This window comes from Neoarius graeffei, chromosome 15, assembly GCF_027579695.1.
Source record: "Neoarius graeffei isolate fNeoGra1 chromosome 15, fNeoGra1.pri, whole genome shotgun sequence".
NCBI lineage: Eukaryota > Metazoa > Chordata > Actinopteri > Siluriformes > Ariidae > Neoarius > Neoarius graeffei.
This window is the reverse complement of record NC_083583.1, coordinates 25,417,093-25,437,158: the sequence shown is the minus strand read 5'-3', so window position 1 is coordinate 25,437,158 and position 20,066 is coordinate 25,417,093. Positions and strand designations below refer to the sequence as shown.

The 20,066-nt window shown below is 39.8% G+C and overlaps 1 protein-coding gene across 6 annotated transcripts in view; it reads left to right on the top strand.

The window, feature by feature from the left end:
* The window catches only part of fes (FES proto-oncogene, tyrosine kinase), an 86,267-nt gene extending 67,837 nt beyond the window's left edge, over window positions 1-18,430 (top strand). For 3 of the 6 annotated variants that reach the window (XM_060941071.1, XM_060941070.1, XM_060941074.1), the window contains 3 exons: window positions 2,985-3,142; window positions 3,508-3,630; window positions 17,404-18,430. In XM_060941071.1, the coding sequence (XP_060797054.1) occupies window positions 2,985-3,142; window positions 3,508-3,630; window positions 17,404-17,537 (415 nt within the window). In that variant the 3' untranslated portion in view covers window positions 17,538-18,430. Of the gene's footprint in view, window positions 1-2,984; window positions 3,631-17,403 lie in introns of those variants that run through there. The other 3 variants (XR_009656678.1, XM_060941072.1, XM_060941073.1) reach the window with 3 other exon arrangements.
* Window positions 18,431-20,066: the final 1,636 nt, after the last annotated feature.

Here is a 20,066-nt window from a genome sequence, read left to right as displayed (position 1 = left end):
GTGGCACAGAGTGATTCCTTTGAGTCATGCCGAGCAATGTTTTCCCAGTGTATGTTGAGTTTCATTTGCATAATCTGTGATATGCAAAAATCTTTGTGTCGGAAATCTAATTTGTAACAATAGGTTGAACATTAAGTTGCAGTGGGGGGTGTCGTGGCTCAGTTGGATAAGGCGTCATACCATAAATCTGGGGACCCAGGTTCGATTCCGACCTGAGGTCATTTCCCAATCCCTCCCCGTCTCTCTCTCCCGCTCATTTCCTGTCTCTACACTGTCCTATCCAATAAAGGTGAAAAATCCCCCCCAAAAAAGAACATTAAGTTAGAACTGATTTTTTTAAGTAAGAACTGATTTTATCAGGGTGGTGCTACATCTCACAATAGACTTGCACTGGCTTAAAAGCAATTTTCCTGATTGTATGAAAAAAAGAGCAACAGCAACTAATTCAGCATTTACGTTATATCTACAGTGGATATAAAAAGTGTACACACCCCGTTAAAATGATAGGTTTTTCTGATGTAAAAAAAAAAAAAAAAGAGACCACGATAAATAATTTCAATTTTTTTTCCACCTTTAATTTGACCTATAACCTGTACCATTTCAATTGAAAAACATAAATTAAAAAATGTACAATAAGCTGGTTGCATAAGTGTGCACACCCTTAAACTAATACTTTTGTTGAAGCACCTTTTGATTTAATTACAGCATTCAGTCTTTTTGGGTCAGAGTCTATCAGCCTGCCACATCTAGGCTTGGCAATATTTGCCCACTCTTCCTTGCAAAAGTGCTCCAAATCTGTCAGATTGCGAGGGCATCTCTTGTGCACAGCCCTCTTCAGGTCACACCACAGATTTTCAATTGGATTTAGGTCTGAGGTCTGGCTGGGCCATTCCAAAACTTTAATTTTCTTCTGCTGAAGCCATTCTTTTGATTTTGATGTATCCTTGGGGTCATTGTCATGCTGAAAGATGAAATTCATCTTCAGCTTTCTAGCAGACACCTGAAGGTTTTGGGCCAAAACTGACTGGTATTTAGAACTGTTCATAATTCCCTCCACCTTGACTAAAGCCCTTGTTCCAGATGAAGAAAAACAACCCCAAAACATGATGCTGCCACCACCATGCTTCACCGTGGGTATGGTGTTCTTTGGGTGATGCGCAGTGTTGTTTTTTTGCCAAACATACCTTTTGGAATTGTGGCCAAAAAGTTCAACCTTGGTTTCATCAGACCATAACGCATTTTCCCACATGCTTTTGGGAGCGTTGATGTAATTTTTTTTTTTTTTTTGCAAAATTTAGCCGGGCCTGGATGTTTTTCTTTGTAAGAAAAGGCTTTTGTCTTGCAACCCTACCCCATAGTCCAGACATATGGAGAATACGGGAGATTGTCGTCACATGTAGTACACAACCAGTGCTTACCAGAAATTCCTGCAGCTCTTTCAGTGTTGCTGTCGGCCTCTTGGCAGCCTCCCTGACCAGTTTTCATCTTGTCTTTTCACCAATTTTGGAGGGACGTCCAGTTCTCAGTGATGTCACCGTTGTCCCATATTTTCTCCACTTCTCGATGACTATCTTCACTGTGCTCCATGGTATATCTTATGCCGTGGAAATGTTTTTGTACCCTTCTCCTGACTGATACCTTTCAACAATGAGATCCCTTTGACGCTTTGTAAGCTCTCTGTGAACTCTGGCTTTTGCTGGAGGATGCAACTGAGTAAATGTCTGAACTTTATTTGGGGTTAATCAGAGTCATTTTAATTGATGGCAGGTGTGAACCCAAAAAGGCTGAATGCTGTAATTAAATCAAAAGGTGCTTCAACAAAGTATTAGTTTAAGGGTGTGCACACTTATGCAACCAGCTTATTGTATGTTTTTTTTTTTTTTATGTTTATCCCCCAGACAGATTTGTTTTTCAATTGAATGGTACAGGTTATAGGTCACATTAAAGGTGGGAAAAGTTTTGAAATTATTTATCGTGGTCTCAGGTTTTTCTGATGTTAAAAAGATATCATTTTAACGGGGTGTGTGCACTTTTTATATCCACTGTATATGCACATGTATCAGCAGAAGCATGCGGTCGTCAAGAACCTGTTGGTGTTTGGGAGCATTGGCTAATGAGTGGGAATTCATAGGGACCAAACTGGGCTAAAAACAAACATGATATAAAACAGTTGATAAATTTTACAAAAGAAAGCGTACGAGTACCTAACCAACCAAGATATAACCAGCTTTTTTATTTTTGAAATCTCTTTGATGTTACAAGTCATGTAGTGAAAGTGAGTGAAGGAGAATAATGTTGACTATTTAGCTGTATTACGTTACATTAATGGCATTTAGCAGATGCTCTTATCCAGAGTGACGTACAACATACTGTACCTGGGGAGCAGTTGGGGGTTAGGTGCCTTGCTCAAGGGCACGTACGCCGTTCCTGCTGGTCTAGGGAATCAAACCGGTGACCTTTTGGTCCCAAAGCTACTTCTCTAACCATTAGGCCATGGCTCCTGTATATCAAACACTTTGGTTTAAAGATGTGTATCAGCACTGGGATCCTGCAGAAGCCAAGAAAAAGTCAGGAGAGTGAAAGGTCAGATATGAAGGTCATGTTCATTAACGTGGGAGCATATTATTAGATCACAATGTATACCTTGTTCATTTATTCATCTTCAGTAAGATTTATCAGTGCTTTATCCTGATCAGGATGGTTTAAGTTATTAATTTGTTTATAATATGGCAATAGAACCAATTGCCATCTTGAGAAAGTATATTGCAAGCAAATGCAAACAAAAATATCACCATAGGGCTTCTACAGGAAAGAAGTGACTGTTTCGCACTGCTATATCTCTACCACTGCTTTCTGCCTTTCTCTCTTATCCCTTTATTTCATCTCATCTTATGATGTTCTAACACCTGCCTGTCTGCCTCTTTGTGTATATCTGCTTGTGTATATCTCCTTTCGTTTATGGTCTGTCACACACTATCCTGCAGGGATCTGGCAGCGAGGAACTGTCTGGTAGGAGAGAAGAGTGTAGTGAAGATCAGTGATTTTGGCATGTCACGCGTGGAACAGGAGGGCGTATATTCAGCAACTGGCGGCATGAAACAGATTCCAGTCAAATGGACTGCACCGGAGGCTCTCAACTATGGTACAGCTGCATACAGCTAGGTGTTTCCCACACTTTAAATACCATAAAACAGGAAAGAAGTACCACTGTTCATCATTCCAACCTCTAAGATTGTGTTTATTGTCAAATCTTTTATTGCAGTATAGCGTTATGCCATGTATGTCACACTGAGCAGGAGATTATACACAGGCTGAATAATCTCCAGCAGATGGCTGGATCTTTAGCAAGTCCTAATGCCTCACCAGAGAAATCTGTTGTATGTCTGTTTTCCACCCAGAGCTTATATGTAATATCGCTCACCATGCTTATTCTCACATGGGGATTTATAGATTTTGAGCTGCAGCGGCTTGTAAGTGACTTGTTTCTGCCCTCTGGCGGTGTTTTAGGGCGCTACACCCATGAGAGTGACGTGTGGAGTTTTGGGGTTCTGCTTTGGGAGACGTTCTCCAGAGGAATAACTCCATACACCAGTATGAGCAATCAGCAGACCAGGGATGAAGTAGAAAGAGGTGAGACTACTGCACAGTGTCACCCAGACCTTTCAGGTATCTTCTGTATCAGGAATCTCTCTGGATAGGAAATATGCCTTTGAAGATTCAAAACAAATTTAAATCTGATTGTTTTAACAAGTTCTAAGGCACATTTTACCGATATCCTGCAAGTGTAAATTTATCTCTCTCTCTGAGCCGAGTACTTGTACATACTCCAGACTTTGTATTTAACTTCTGGCAGATCAGGGTGTTAACTCATTGTACGTAACGGGCCACATTACACTTAGTCCAGTGTTGATATTAAATTTGTTCATTTGTCAGCATTTGTTCAACAGATTGAACATCACCTACAAAATAAACACACTGCAATTCATTACAAAAACCCCCAACAACTTATGAAGTAGTATATATTTTTTATATTGCATAAGTGTTCGCCCCTCTGGAACGTTTCCACATTTATAGTGGAACAACCAGGAACTGAATTACAACTGTGATTCCAAAAAAAAAAAAAAATTGGGATACTGTGTAAAAATGTAAATAAAAACAGAATGCAATGATTTGCAAATCCTTTTCAACCCATATCCAATTGAATACCATACAAAGAGAAGATCTTTCAAACTGTTAAACTTTACTGTATTTTGTAAATATACATTAATTCTGAATTTGATGCCTGCAACATGTTCCAAAAAGTTGGGACAGGGACATGTTTACCACCGTGGTACTTTTTTAAACAACACTCAGTAAGCATTTGGGAACTGAGGACTCTGATTGTTGAACTTTTGAATGTGAAATTCGATATACGACTTCAGCTGCTGAACAATCTGGGGTGTCCGTTGTCTTATTTTGCGCTTCATAATGCGCCGCACATTTTCAGTGGGAAGGTAAGGAGGCCATTTTAGCACTCGTTTAGACTCTGTTACTACAAACCCATGCTGTTGTACCAGGCACAGAATGTGACTTGGCATGGTCTTGCTGGAATAAGCACAGATGTCCCTGAAAAAGATTGTCTGGATGGCAGCATGTTGCTCCAAAACCTGTATGTACCTTTCAGCATTAATGGTGCCTTCACAGATGTGCAAGTTACCCATGCCATGGGCACTAACGCACCCACATACCATCACAGATACTGGCTTTTGAACTTTGTGCTAATGATAAATTGGACCATCCTTTTCCTCTTTAGCCCGGAGGACACAACATCCATGATTAATTTGAAATGTGGACTCATCAGACCACAGCACACTTTTCCACTTTGCATCGTTCCATCTCAGATGCGCTCGGGGCCAAAGAGAATTCTGTCACATTTCTGAATGTTGTTGAGATATGGCTTTCGCTTTGCATGGTAGATGCAGCAACGAACTGTATTTACCGACAATGGTTTTCTGAAGTGTTCCCAAGCTCATGTAATAGTGTCTTTTATACAATCATGTCAGTTTTTCTTGCAGTGTCGCCTGAGGGTTTGAAGTTCACAGGCGTTCAGTGATGGTTTTCAGCCTTGCCCCTTACTGTACATTCAGAGATTTCTCTGGATTCTCTGAAACTTTTGATGATATGGCTTGTCAGTGGTGAAATTCCTAAATTTATTGCAATTGTATGTTGAGTAATGTTCTTAAACCGTTGGACTATTTGCCCATGCAGTTTTTCACAAAATGGTGAACCTCTCCCCATCCTTGCTTGTGAACAACTGAGCCTTTCCAATTTCCAGTAAAACCTGTTTACCTGTAGAATGTTCCAAATAGGTATTTTTTTGAGAATTCCACGACTTTCCCAGTTTTTTGTTGCCCCGTCTCAAATTTTTTTTGCAATGCGTTGCAGGCATCAAATTCAGAATGAGTTTACAAAAAGCAATAAACTTCATCAGTTTGAACATTAACTATCTTGTCTTTGTATTGTATTAAATTGAATATAAGTCAAAAAGGATTTGCAAATCATTGCATTCTGTTTTTATTATTTGTTTTACATAGCGTCCAAACTTTTTTGGAATTGGGGTTGTATATATCATGAATTTACACAAAATAGTTGATATTGAATTGGAGAGAAAATGAATAGTTAGTTTGCAAAATTATTTACAGATAGTCCGTGAATGTTGTGATTGGATAAGTTTTCACCCCCATGACTATAAAAAGCTTACATTCTCTTGCAAAGAGACACATTTTGTCAGTAGTTGAGTCGATGGCCCCGGATTTGTTGCTCTGTATTGCCCTCTAGTGGAATAAGAGAGACTGACTCATTTTTAAGTTTAAGTCCACAAGGCGATTGTGACCTTCATTGGGCCAGTCGTGTTTGACACACTTGCTTGAGTAAAAACCTTCTCCAAAAAAATTTAACACTTCAATTTCACCCACAACAACAAAACAAAGAAATCCATCTAATTATTTCCTGACCCAAACTGTGTTCACAGTAAAATTACATATAAAAATATACACGTGTCAATGATATTTGTTTCATAAAATATATTCTGTAATAGAATTAGCTAAAAGCAAAATTTTTCACACCCCTAGAAAAAAAAAAAGACATGTACAGTAATGTCAAACAACACAGGTACCGTACTACAAGTTAACAAATTAGGTCAAAAGATATTATAACCCCTTTGGTCACAAGGAAAAATGCTAAGGAACTTCAATTGTATACAGTTATGTCTGAAGAGGTTAAGTGAGGAAAATAAAATTCAAACCTTTCATTCTCCAAGGCGAAGGGCTTAAAGGACAAATCCACTCTGAGTGACTTCTCATCTCATTATCTCTAGCCGCTTTATCCTGTTCTACAGGGTTGCAGGCAAGCTGGAGCCTATCCCAGCTGACTATGGGCGAAAGGCAGGGTACACCCTGGACAAGTCGCCAGGTCATCACAGGGCTGACACACAGACAACCATTCACACTCACATTCACACCTACGGTCAATTTAGAGTCACCAGTTAACCTAACCTGCATGTCTTTGGACTGTGGGGGAAACTGGAGCACCCGGAAGAAACCCACGCGGACACGGGGAGAACCTGCAAACTCCGCACAGAAAGGCCCTCACCGGCCACGGGGCTCGAACCCGGACCTTCTTGCTGTGAGGCAAAAGCGCTAACCACTACACCACCATGCCACCCTCTGAGTGACTTGCACATCAATAATAAGAATCAATATCCATCCATCCATCCATTTAGCCACTTATCCTGTTCTACAGGGTCACAGACAAGCTGGAGCCTATCCCAGCTGACTATGGGCGAGGCAGGGTACACCCTGAACAAGTCACCAGGTCATTGCAGGGCTGACACAGAGACAAACAACCATTCACACTCGCACCTACGGTCAATTTAGAGCCACTAATTAACCTAACCTACATGGGGGAAACCGGAGCACCTGGTGGAAACCCACACAGACATGGGGAGAACATGCAAACTCCACACAGAAAAGCCTTCGCTGGCCGCTGGGCTAGAACCCAGGACCTTCTTGCTGTGAGGTGACAGTACTAACCACTACACCACTGTGCCGCCCAAGAATCAATATGTAATCTTTAATTGTGCGAAAGATCATTTTCTGGTTGATTTATTCTATGTTCTGTTTTCACTTTGGTTTCTGACATTAACTGCAGTGCAGTACAGCTGTGTAAACAAACACAGTTTGATCATAAAGAGCAATTCTCTATTTAAAGTTAAGCCAACACCCCAGTACTTCACACCAGATGCACACCAGATGTGTACAGTAGCAGGCACATAACTTATAGACACAATGCAGGGCTGCACAGTATATTTTTTGTTAAGCATTATTGTAATGTTCTTGATATCACCACACTGATATCACCAAAGTGCTAAAATTCACTGTGCGAATGAGCACTCTAAAGGTGCTTTCACATTTGGCACTTTTTTTTTCCTCACTTGAACTATGGCTGCATATAGTCAAGTTGCACAAGAAGTTGTTCTTCTCTTGATTGTCTGCTTTCAAAGCTACAGAGAAGCCAAGGAATCCCTAATAGTAATTATTAAACTTGTAAAAAAAAAAAACGCACATGTCTTGGCAAGTAGAAATCAAATGTAGACAAACATGCAGTTCTGGAAATGAAATGATGTGCACACAGCAGTTGCCAGCAGGCTGTGCGCTAGTGTTAGTTAAACCAAGTTTAAACTGAACTTTATTTCAAATTCATTTGATTGAGCATACTGAGCTGGTGATCTTTAAGAACTGGTTCATAAACATTTCTCTGTAACTACAATTCCTTTCACTCATTATTTCCCCTTATTCTTGGATAAAGTGACCTGGTACAATATTATGCCTTGCAGCAGACAGTCTCTCTCTCTCTCTCTCTCTCTCTCTCTCTCTCTCTCTCTCTCTCTCTCATATATAAAATATTTTCTTCTTCTTCCTTGCGTTAGTCCTGCATGGGTGCAGGGTCCTCAGCTCTGCTCAACTGTCTCCACTTACTCCTATCAAAGATATCCTCTGGTTTTGCTTTTGTGGACTTTAGGTCCTCCTTTATTGAGTCAGCCCATCTCTTTTTGGGTCTTCCATGTGGCCGCTTGCCTGGAATGTCCAGTGCTGTTGCAGATTTAGCCACTGCTCCATCTGAGCTTCGTATGATGTGGCCATACCATCAGAGGCGACACTGTCTCATCTTTGCAGTGATTGGAACCACTCACGTTTTCCTATGGACTTCCGTATTTTCCACATGGTCTAGTAGAGTGAGTCCTTGAGACCAACGTAGTATTTTCATCTCCATAGCAGGTAGACTTTGCTGATGTTTTACAGTGACTGGCCAACATTCGCAGCCATATAGTGCTACTGGGCGTACCACAGTCTTATATACTTGAGCCTTCAAATTGGTCGGCATCCTGCTGTCACAAAGTACACCTGTTACCTTTCACCATCTCAGCCAGGCGGCATTTTCATGGGCTTTGGCATCTTGGAAGGTATCTCCAGCCTCACAAACGACAGAACCCAGCTATGTGAACTGGGTGACTTTGGGAAGATCCTGCCCATCGATGGTGATTTGCCATCTGTTTGTGAACTAGATTCCATACCGGTATACTCCATCTTCACTAGGTTCAGGCACAGACCATACCCATCTAACCTTGATTTCCATAGCTGCACCCTTGTTATCCATCCATCCATCCATCCATCCATCCATCCATCCATCCATCCATCTTCTCTCTCTCTAGTATTCATACCCCTTGAACTTTTTCACATTTTTCCACCTTACAACCACGAACTTAAGTTTTTTTTTTAATTGAGATTTTATGTGATAGACCAACACAGAGTAGCACATAATTGTGAAGTGAAATGAAAATGATAAATGCTCTTCAAAATTTTAAACAAATAAAAATCTGAAAAATGTGGTGTGCATTAGTATTCAGCCCCCCTGCGTCAGTACTTTGTAGAGCCACCTTTTGCTGCAGTTACAGCTGCAAGTTTTTTTTGTGGTATGTCTCTACCAGCTTTGCACATCTCGACATTGAAATTTTTGCCCATTCTTCTTTGCAAAATAGCTCAAGCTCAGCCACATTGGATGGAGAGCATCTGTGAACAGCAATTTTCAAGTCTTGCCACAGATGCTCAATGGGATTTAGGTCTGGACTTTGACTGGGCCATTCTAACACATGAATATTCTTTGATCTAAACCATTCCATTGTAGCTCTGGCTGTATGTTTAGGGTCATTGTCTTGCTGGAAGGTGAATCTCCTTCCCAGTCTCAAGTCTTTTGCAGCCTCCAACAGGTTTTCTTCCAGGATTGCCCTGTATTTAGCTCCATCCATCTTCCCATCAACTCTGACCAGCTTCCCTGTCCCTGCTGAAGAAAAGCTTCCCCATAGCATGATGATGCCACCACCATGTTTCACAGTGGGGATGGTGTGTCCAGGGTTCCTGTGGGTCCTTAAAAAGTCTTAAATACAACTTTCAGTTTTCAAGGCCTAAAAATGTCTTAAATTGTTTGGAATGACTGGAATTTTCGAAAGGGAGGTATTAAATTTAATATTGGACCGAACGAGTGAAATGTCTCCATCCGGTTTGGGGTATATTTTTTAACCATAATTTTAAAAGTGATCAGCGTACCTTTTGGGGGCAGCATTGGTTCTGTGCATCTTGTGTGCATTCCGTAGATCAAGAACTAATGTTAGGAGGCTACTGGAGGAAGTGTGATGCGGTGCGGTGGTTGTGAAGAGTGAGAGATACGCAGGTAGCTTACGTGGGCGCTAGAAAGCATTGATAATTATGGGAAGATGTCTGTTTAATGACAAGTGGTTGGGGGATGACAAATACCCCCAAAATAAGGAGAAGAATCGTTTGCGATAAAAAGCACTGGATCGCACAAATGTGTTTTAAAGACGATAACGCAGCGCTGGGGACATGGCGGACTGGGAAACTGTTTTTTCACGGACACGAGGCGCGCGTGTGTTAGAGGTCAAGCGCTCCGGAGTGAAACGCAGGGGGGTTCGCGCATGTGCACAAGAGTCAGGTGGAAAATGGGACTTATAGGAAATACTACTAATAATAATGATTAGCATCATTTTTTTAAACATAATTAACATTGTTTATTGTACTAAGTTTAATATAAATATATAAACAATCTTTATTTCAAAACTCAATTAAAAAGAACTCCAGAAAATACAATAATTCTAAATATAATACAATATAAACAATTTGCACAAAAAGTTTGTTTTATTACTTATCGTTTACAACAGTGTTTTTAATATAATAAGAATAATATTAACCACTAATAATAATTAGTAGTAATAGTAATTATTGATTATTAATCATTACTACTTATGAATTAGTGATTAATAAGTACTAGGGATTATTAAATGTTATAAAATTAAGTTATTAAAAATTATTACAAATAATTATTAAAAAGTAGTAATTGGTAGAATACAAACAAATACTCATGGATTATAATTTTTTTTTTAAATAGTGAACATTGATATAAAATAACTGTACTACTACTACTAATAATAAACAATACTACTAGTAATACTTGTTAATATTATCAGTTCAGTTATCAATGTTCACTATTAAAAACAAATTATCTATAATCCATGAATAATTGTTTGTATCACTACTACTACTACTACTACTACTACTAATAATAATAATAATAATTTTTTTAAATAATAATTTTAACTAATCTTATAACTCAATTTTATAGCATTTTAATAATCACTACTTATTATTTATTAGTATAATTTAGTAGTTGATGATTACTACTTATTATTAAATTACATTTTGATAATCACTGCTTATTAATTAAGTAGTAATACTGAATTATAATAATTGCTACACTATTCATTATTAATTAATATAGCTAATAAGTAGTGATTATTAAAATGTTATAAAATTGAGATTTTTTTAAATTATTATTAAAAAATAGTTATTATTATTAGTGGTAGTAGTAATACAAACAATTATTCATGGATTATAGATAATTAATGATTATTTTTGAATAATGAACATTGATATAATAGTTGCACTGATAGTTTAGTTATTACAACACATTGATTAATATTGATAATGGTTATGAAAGGTGACCGTTGTTTTTCTGTGTTTAATGTAACGCTCTGATGATTGTATGACTGCATAAACAGGTTCATGCTGTTACCTGCTATAATGCAGAAGATACTTGAGAACTACCTCAGCCAGCTGTATACTGTACGGCACTCAGACTGATTTTGCTGTCAGAGACACAATCACACATCATCAAAGATAATCTTTGGGGATTTAAAAATTTTATCACCTAAAAAACATTTCCAAACTAAGAGGACTTATGTCAAAAAATGATTTGGAAAAACTTATGCATGCCTTCATCTCTAGTAGGGTTGATTACTGCAATGGCCTTTTCACAGGCCTGCCAAAAAAGACCATCAAACGACTTCAGCTGGTTCAAAATGCAGCGGCTAGGGTTCTCACACGAACAAAAAGAACAGAGCACATTACTCCAATTCTAAGGTCCCTTCATTGGCTTCCAGTAAGCTACAGAATTGACTTTAAAGCATTGCTGCTGGTGTACAAGTCTTTAAATGGTACAGGGCCCAATTACCTCTCTGATATGTTGCAGCGGCCTAACCCAATCAGATCTACCAAATCGCAGCAGAAAAATTTACTGTTAAAACCTGTTGTTAAAATAAAGTGTGATGAAGCAGCTTTTAGCTACTATGCAGTACAGCTATGGAACCAACTCCCAGAGGACATCAAAAATGCTCCTGCTGTTGGCAGCTTCAAATCTAGATTAAAGACTAAGCTGTTCTCAGATGCTTTCTGCTAAATTATTAATATTGTCATCTCTACATGTTTTAAACTCTTTACTTTTACAGTCTCTGCATGTTTTAAATTTTACTTAACTTTTATTCTATTTTATTCTGCTGGGTTTTTTTTCTTTTACTGAACTTTTACTTCATTTTATTATTAGGGCCCGAGCCCGAATGGGCGAAGGCCCTATTGTTCTTGTAAGAGTTCACTATTATATTATTCTTCCGTCTTCTTCTTCTTTATTTTTCTCCGCAGTTGGGCCATTTTCTGGGCGCTTGCCATGGACGAAAACGCACGAAATTTGGCACCAGTTCCGAGAATTGCCACCGCTACTCAGAACCAGAAGCCCAAACTTGGCCGGGGCTCAGGGCCTCTATAGCGCCCCCTAAGTCGTTGTGATTTTGGCCTCCCGCATTAAGGTGCCTGGTTGCCATATAGTTTGTAGTAGTGGCATGCCATTTGGTACGCATATGTATCTCACTAAGCCGGACAAAAATGTAATGCCAATGCATTAGCCACGCCCAACAGGAAGTGAGGTAATTTCACTTTTGTGCGAAATGCATGGCCACGAAGACGGCGCAACTCCTCCTAGACCGTTCATAGGAATGTCACCAAAATTGATACACATCATCTACAGACATGGCTGACAAAAGTTACTAAATACGTTTCACGTAGGATAAACCGTTCAGAAGTTTATACGTCTATCAATTTTCACTTCAAAATTTTACTTGCTAAAAAATTCATAACAAATCTTCTAATTGCTCAAAACTGCTCATTCTTCACACGCAAATCACTCATTGGGCTTCTGACATGTTACCCAATTTCTGTGATATTTCGCCACTGGGGGCGCTATTTTTGGGCAAAAAATCCAATCTTTCCTCAAATTTGGTCAAACTTCACGGCCACCCTCTTACTACCTCCCATGTCATGTATACCACATTTTGGGAATTTTCATCCATGGGGGGCGCTGTTTTTGGCCGACGCCATTTCTCCAAAACAGGTTTTTGGTAAATAATTCCATAATGCTTTTCCTTCACACCACTACCTTGTGATAGTACGTTGCTGTTGTAGACACTTATTTTTCCATCTCATAATCGCTCATGTACAGCATAGCGCCACCTACTGACATGGGAAAAACCAAAAAATTTATTCTTCAAAAATCTATGTCTCATCTTCTATTTACTCTATTGTCATCAAACTTCATACGCAAACTCTTCATAGCTCACCTGACATATACGCCAAATTTTGTGCACTTTCGCCACTGGGGGTGCTGGTTATGGCAAAAATGATATTGCAGCTTCTGATTTGTCAAACTTGGCAAGCAAACTCTTTGCAAGACCCTTATTGGGGCGCTTGCCATGGTCGACAACGCTCGAAATTTTGCCCCTTTTTCTTGGACTGCCACCGCTACTGAGAACCAGAAGCCCAGATCCAGGCGGGCCTCAGGGCCTCTATAGCGCCCCCTAACGTGTTGTGATTTTTGCCTCTCACATTAAGGTGCCTGGTTGCCATGTAGTTTGTAGTAGTGGCATGCCCTTTGGTACGCATATGTATCTCACTAAGCCGGACAAAAATGTAATGCCAATGCATTAGCCACGCCCAACAGGAAGTGAGGTAATTTCACTTTTGTGCGAAATGCATGGCCACGAGGACGGCGCAACTCCTCCTAGACCGTTCATAGGAACGTCACCAAAATTGATACACATCATCTACAGACATGGCTGACACAAGTTGCTAAATACGTTTCACGTAGGGTAAACCGTTCAGAAGTTATACGTCAATCAATTTTCAATGCAGAATTTTACATGCTTAAAAATTCATAACAAATCTTCTAATTGCTCAAAACTGCTCATACTTCACACGCAAATCACTCATTGGGCTTCTGACATGTTACCCAATTTCTGTGATGTTTCGCCACTGGGGGCGCTGTTTTTGGGCAAAAAATCCAATCTTTCCTCAATTGTGGTCAAACTTCACGGCCACCCTCTTACTACCTCCCATGTCATGTATACCACATTTTGGGAATTTTCGTCCATGGGGGGCGCTGTTTTTGGCCGACGCGATTGCTCCAAAACGGGTTTTTGGTAAATAATTCCACAATGCTTTTCCTTCACACCACTACCTTGTGATTGTACGTTGCTGTTGTAGACACTTATTTTTCCAACTCATAATCGCTCATGTACAGCATAGCGCCACCTACTGACATGGGAAAAACCAAAAAATTTTTTCTTCAAAAATCTATATCTCATCTTCTACTTACTCAATTGTCATCAAACTTCATACGCAAACTCTTCATAGCTCACCTGACATATACGCCAAATTTTGTGCACTTTCGCCCCTGGGGGTGCTGGTTATGGCAAAAATGATATTGCAGCTTCTGATTTGTCACACTTGGCAAGCAAACTCTTTACAAGACCCTTATTGGGGCGCTTGCCATGGTCGACAACACACGAAATTTGGCTCCTTTTTCTTAGACTGCCACCACTCCTGAGAACCAGAAGCCCAGATCCAGGCGGGCCTCAGGGCCTCTATAGCGCCCCCTAACGTGTTGTGATTTTTGCCTCTCGCATTAAGGTGCCTGCTTGGCATATAGTTTCTAGTTATTATTATTATTATTAGGGCCCGAGCACCGTACAGTGCGGGACCCTATTGTTTTTGAAGGATTATTATTATTATTATTATTATTATTATTATTAGGCCCCGAGCACCGTACAGTGCGAGACCCTATTGTTGCCATGTGTCCAATTCTGTGCTTTGTCGCCATTGTGGGAGTAATGTCTCTTGCCGCAGAAGCTGTGGAAGGTATTTCGCGGGGACGCATGCCCCCGCCCCCCTTGGCCGCTGGCGCGAGGGCCCGTCGAGGCCGCTTGCGGCTTTAATTTTATTTCTACTATTGTTTAATTCTTATTTTTCTACCCCATTTATTTTATGTAATTTTATTTTCTATTGTTTACTGTTTTGCTTTTACTTCTGTAAAGCACATTGAATTGCCACGGAGTATGAAATGTGCTATATAAATAAACTTGCCTTGCCTTAAATAATGCCGGCTAAGGTTGTTCAGCTGGTTCAACTTGCGGTTTATTGTTTTCATTTTTGAAATGATTCATGGTGTTTTCTCCAGTAAACACCAGTCTTCTCCTTGTTGCTACAGTAGTTCTGCAGGCCCAGAACACATGACTTTGCTTCAGCTGTTTGCATGTGTAACAGTTGCCATTGATGCACCCTGTTGTTCACCAATTGTGTGCATTTTTCTTAAAAAGTTAGTAAAAAAAAAAAACTATTGCAGAAAACAGTTTTAAGTTGTCATATTTATCATTTTCTGTGTCATGGTACAGTCTTAATTTTTCCATTTAGAGGTCTTGAAAAGGTCTTAAGTCTTTAAATTTGTACTTGAAAAATGTGCAGATACCCTGTGTGTGCAGGGTGATGATCAGTGCTAGTTTTCCGCCACACATAGCGCTTTGCATTTAGGCCAAAAAGTTCAACTTTGGTCTCATCTGACCAAAGCACCTTCTTCCACGTTTGCTGTGTCCCCTACATGGCTTCTGGCAAACTGCAAACGGGACGTCTTATGCCCGTCTTTCAACAATGGCTTTCTTCTTGCCACTCTTCCAAAAAGGCCAGATTTATGGAGTGTACGACTTATAGTTGTCCTGTGCACAGATTCTCCCACCTGAGCTGTGGATTTCTGCAGCTCCTCCAGAGTGATCATGGGCCTCTTGGCTGCTTCTCTGACCAGTGCTCTCCTTGCTCGCTCTGTCAGTTTAGGTGGACGGCCATGTCTTGGTAGGTTTACAGTTGTGCCATACTTTTTCCATTTTTGAATGATGGATTGAACAGTGCTTCTTGAGATATTCGGAGCTTGGGATATTTTTTTATAACCTAACCCTGCTTTAAACTTCTCCAGAACTTTATCCCTGACCTGTCTGGTGAGTTCTTTGGTCTTCATGATGCTGTTTGTTCTTCAGTGTTCTCTAACAAACCACTGAGGCCTTCACAGAACAAGTGTATTTATGCTGAGAGTAAATTAAATACAGTAGGACTCTATTAATTAGATGACTTCTGAAGGCAATTGATTGCACTGGATTGTATTTAGAGGTATCAGAGTACAGGGGGATGAATACTAATGCACACCACATTTTTCAGATTTTTGTTTAAAATTTTGAAGACCGTTTATCATTTTCATTTCACTTCACAATTATGTGCTACTCTGTGTCGGTCTATCACATAAAATCTCAATAAAAAACTTTTAAGTTCATGGTTGTAAGGTGGAAAAATGTGAAAAAGTTCAAGGGGTATGAATGCTTTTTCAAGGCACTATATATATTATCTGTAGCCACTTATCCTGTCCTACAGGGTCACGGGCAAGCTGGAACTTAGTCCCAACTGACTATGGGCAAGAGGCGGGGTACACCATGGACAAGTTGCCAGGTTATTGCAAGGCTGACACAGAGACAAACAACCATTCACACTCACACCTATGGTCAATTTAGAGAGACCAATTAGCCTAACCTGCATGTCTTTTGGACTGTGGGGGGGAAACCGGAGCACCCGGAGGAAACCCACGCAGACATGGGGAGAACATGCAAACTCCACACACAAAGGCCCTTGCTGGCTGCTGGCCGTGTGTGTGTTAACATAGACACTCATCACTTTAACAGGTGCACCTTTAGGCAGATGTACTACAACAGCAGAGCTACAGTAAGCAATAAGACCACAATGAGTTGCATTCCTGTAAGCCAAAAACAAGTTTCTGAGGCTACAGTGAGCACCGGCTCAATGAAACTGGAAGATTTCAGTGGAACAACTGGAAAAACATCACTTGGTCTTTTTCTAATTTTCAGCTGTCTAGTTTTGTAGCCCATCTGCCTCAAGCCTAGCCTTCCTGTCAGCTCAAACCAGTCTGGCCATTCTTTTTCATTATATGTTTGTTTTAAGAAACGTGATGAAGACTTCAAGATCTTCAAGGAGGTTGGACAGCATCGTCAACCACCTGAGGCAGTATTTAATTACAAACTGAACTGATTGTCTAATTTTGCTATGGCATGTAGCTCTCCAGCACTTGATCAAAGCATATGGTTCGGTGTGAGAAAATTGCTTTTAGACAGCAAGCTTTTACACATCTTTAGACAGGCTGAATGTTTTTACCAGCATATTTGTTAAACTGTTTTTTAATATCCCAAATGATCTTTGCAGGAAGATAGACTAGGCAAAATTAAACAGTACAACATTTCCATGTCATTCAGGTGAGACAGATTTATGGCTTCTTAAAGCTGAGGTGGCAAATTATGCTGTAGGCATAAAAGCCTTATTTTGGCCCAAACTATTTTTCATATTTTATTTATTTATTTAATTTTTTTGAGGGGTATTTTTCAGAATTCAGACACCACAACACCTCACAGGTTTAAGCAGACAAAATTCAGAAGTGTTCATTTTATATGTTGTTTTGACTACAAACCTTGTGTATATTGTTTGTAGGACCAAGAATGTTTTGGTGATTTTTTTTTTTTTAATGAAAAAAAAAGACTGTAAATGTGATGGCTGACATTCTATATGTGATGTCTGTTAATCACAGGGTATCGTATGCCAGCTCCCAGTGGCTGTCCAGATGAGATCTATACCCTAATGCATCGCTGCTGGCAGCATGACCCAAGAATGCGTCCTTCCTTCCGAAAAATCAAGGCAGAGCTCCACACTCTTTGCAGTTAACACACACACACCTCTTAAGCTGTGCTTTTTGACACCCATGCAATAGTATGTCTATTGTCTAAATGAACAGTGTGTTTGATATGACTCTCCTTGTAATGTATATTTTGCTTCTGGAACTTTTTTTAATAATTTTTTTATGTATTTAAATTGAAACCTTGCCATAACTTATGATCTTGATGTATTCACATGACATTGGTTTTCCACTAAATAAAGTCAACGTTGTGACGTAAAGATGAAATCTGTAAAGATTAAATCAGACTTCACATGTATCTTATCGCATCGCTTTTCTCATATAAGCTGCCTTTATCATGAGGTCTTTCTTACTGTACCTGTGGGAGTTCAGCAGGTGATGTACGCATAATCAGGGTGGAGAAAGGAACACAGCCTTCTTTCACAAGATCTAAATTTTATTCATTTTTTTCCCCTTCAAAACAGCAGGTGAACTGGATTGCAAACATAACTCATCAATGTCATCATTCACATGGAGTAAATGGCATTAAGCTTTCGGTGTTCTATAAGGTAGCTCAAAGCCAACAAGCTGCATTCTGAAGCTTGGCTTTACACACTGCTGAACATATTGTGAAGTTATTTTACCACATATCAGAGGGGCTTCATCAGTCTGCCAAAATGATCCACATATTTAAACGCTGTATGATTCCCATGAGAGCTTGAAATTAGTGTCATAATTGTTGACAAATGTGTGTATCATGATTTATCAATAAGAAACACATCACAAATGGCTTTGAACTTGGGTCTGATATTTTGATATTTAAAGATGACACATGAAGGATACCCTTCAATGAAAATACCTCATTAAAGTGTTAGAATTGAAAATATTTTTCCAGAAAATGTTCTTTATGCAATTGTTATAAGCCATGTTTTAAATGTATTATGATGCTGTTCAGAATGTGGCATTTGCCATACTAATAAAATGGTTTTATGACAGCTCCACTGAAAATGATTGATCATGCTAGTAATAGGGGAAAATTGCATCCTACGTTATAAAACCAGACCTAGCCTTCTTTTCTCCTCCTGCAGTTGACTTCCAGTACTTCACTGACACTCACCTCAGTCAGTAAAATCAATTTTCTCTCATGTTGATCTGCAGTTTTTTCTTAATTCTTTTCACATGACCGGTGGATGCAGGGGATAAATGTTTGGGAATAAATAGTTAATACAATATCAGTTAAAAGTTTGGACATGCCTTCTAATTCAATGTTTTTTCTTTATTTTTATTAATTAAAAGACAATGCCTTAAAGTAATGATGGGTATTGTTAATCTTTACATAGTTGAGCGGTTCGTGACATAATATGGATCACTTCAGTTGTGGAATAGGGCTCATCTCATCTCATTATCTCTAGCCGCTTTATCCTTCTACAGGGTCGCAGGCAAGCTGGAGCCTATCCCATCCGACTACGGGCGAAAGGCGGGGTACACCCTGGACAAGTCGCCAGGTCATCACAGGGCTGACACATAGACACAGACAACCATTCACATTCACACCTACGGTCAATTTAGAGTCACCAGTTAACCTAACCTGCATGTCTTTGGGCTGTGGGGGAAACCGGAGCACCCGGAGGAAACCCACGCGGACACGGGGAGAACATGCAAACTCCACACAGAAAGGCCCTCACCGGCCCCGGGCTCGAACCCGGACCTTCTTGCTGTGAGGCGACAGCGCTAACCACTACACCACCATGCCGCCCTGGAATAGGGCTATTTACTATATTTTTATTATTCGCTCATCCGGCCGACAGGTGATTTTATGCCATCATGTGTTGTCAGTCGTCCTTCCGTCCGTCGTCTACATTTCACGAAAATTGCTGCTTCTCTCTCAATTCTTCACCGATTTTTATTCTTTTTGGCAAGGAGGTAGGTCTGCCTGGGGTGCATATAGCTTCTACCCAAATTTGCATAATTGCAATTAATAATGAGGATATGGAGTAATTAAGCCCTAACGAGCAGTTTCCACACAAATTGCTGCTTCTCCCTCAATTCTTCACTGATTTTGATTCTTTCTGGCATGAAGGTAGGGGTACCAAGGCTGCATATAACTTCTACCCAGATTTGCTTAATTACAATTATTAATGAAGTTATGGACTAATTAAACCTTAATGAGCAGTTCAACAAAAATCGCTTCTCGATCCATTCCTCGCCATTTTGGATTCTTTCTGGCAAATAGGCGGGTATTTCTAGGTGTCTAGCTTGTATATAGCTTGCAACATTTACTGCGCAAGGTGGCCCACTTTAGATCGTTCCTTCTGGACTAAACGGGAGCTACGCCATCATTGATGGTCTCATTTACTGTTTGGTCTCAAACACATTAAGGAGACAGGAAATTGCACTAAACTTTTTTAATGAGGCACACCTGTTAACTGAAAAGCATTCCAGGTGACTACCTCATGAAGCTGGTTAAGATAATGCTAATAGTGTGCAAAGTGTCATCAAGATAAAAGTGGCTCCTTTGAAGAATCTCATCTCATTATCTGTAGCTGCTTTATCCTGTTCTACAGGGTCGCAGGCAAGCT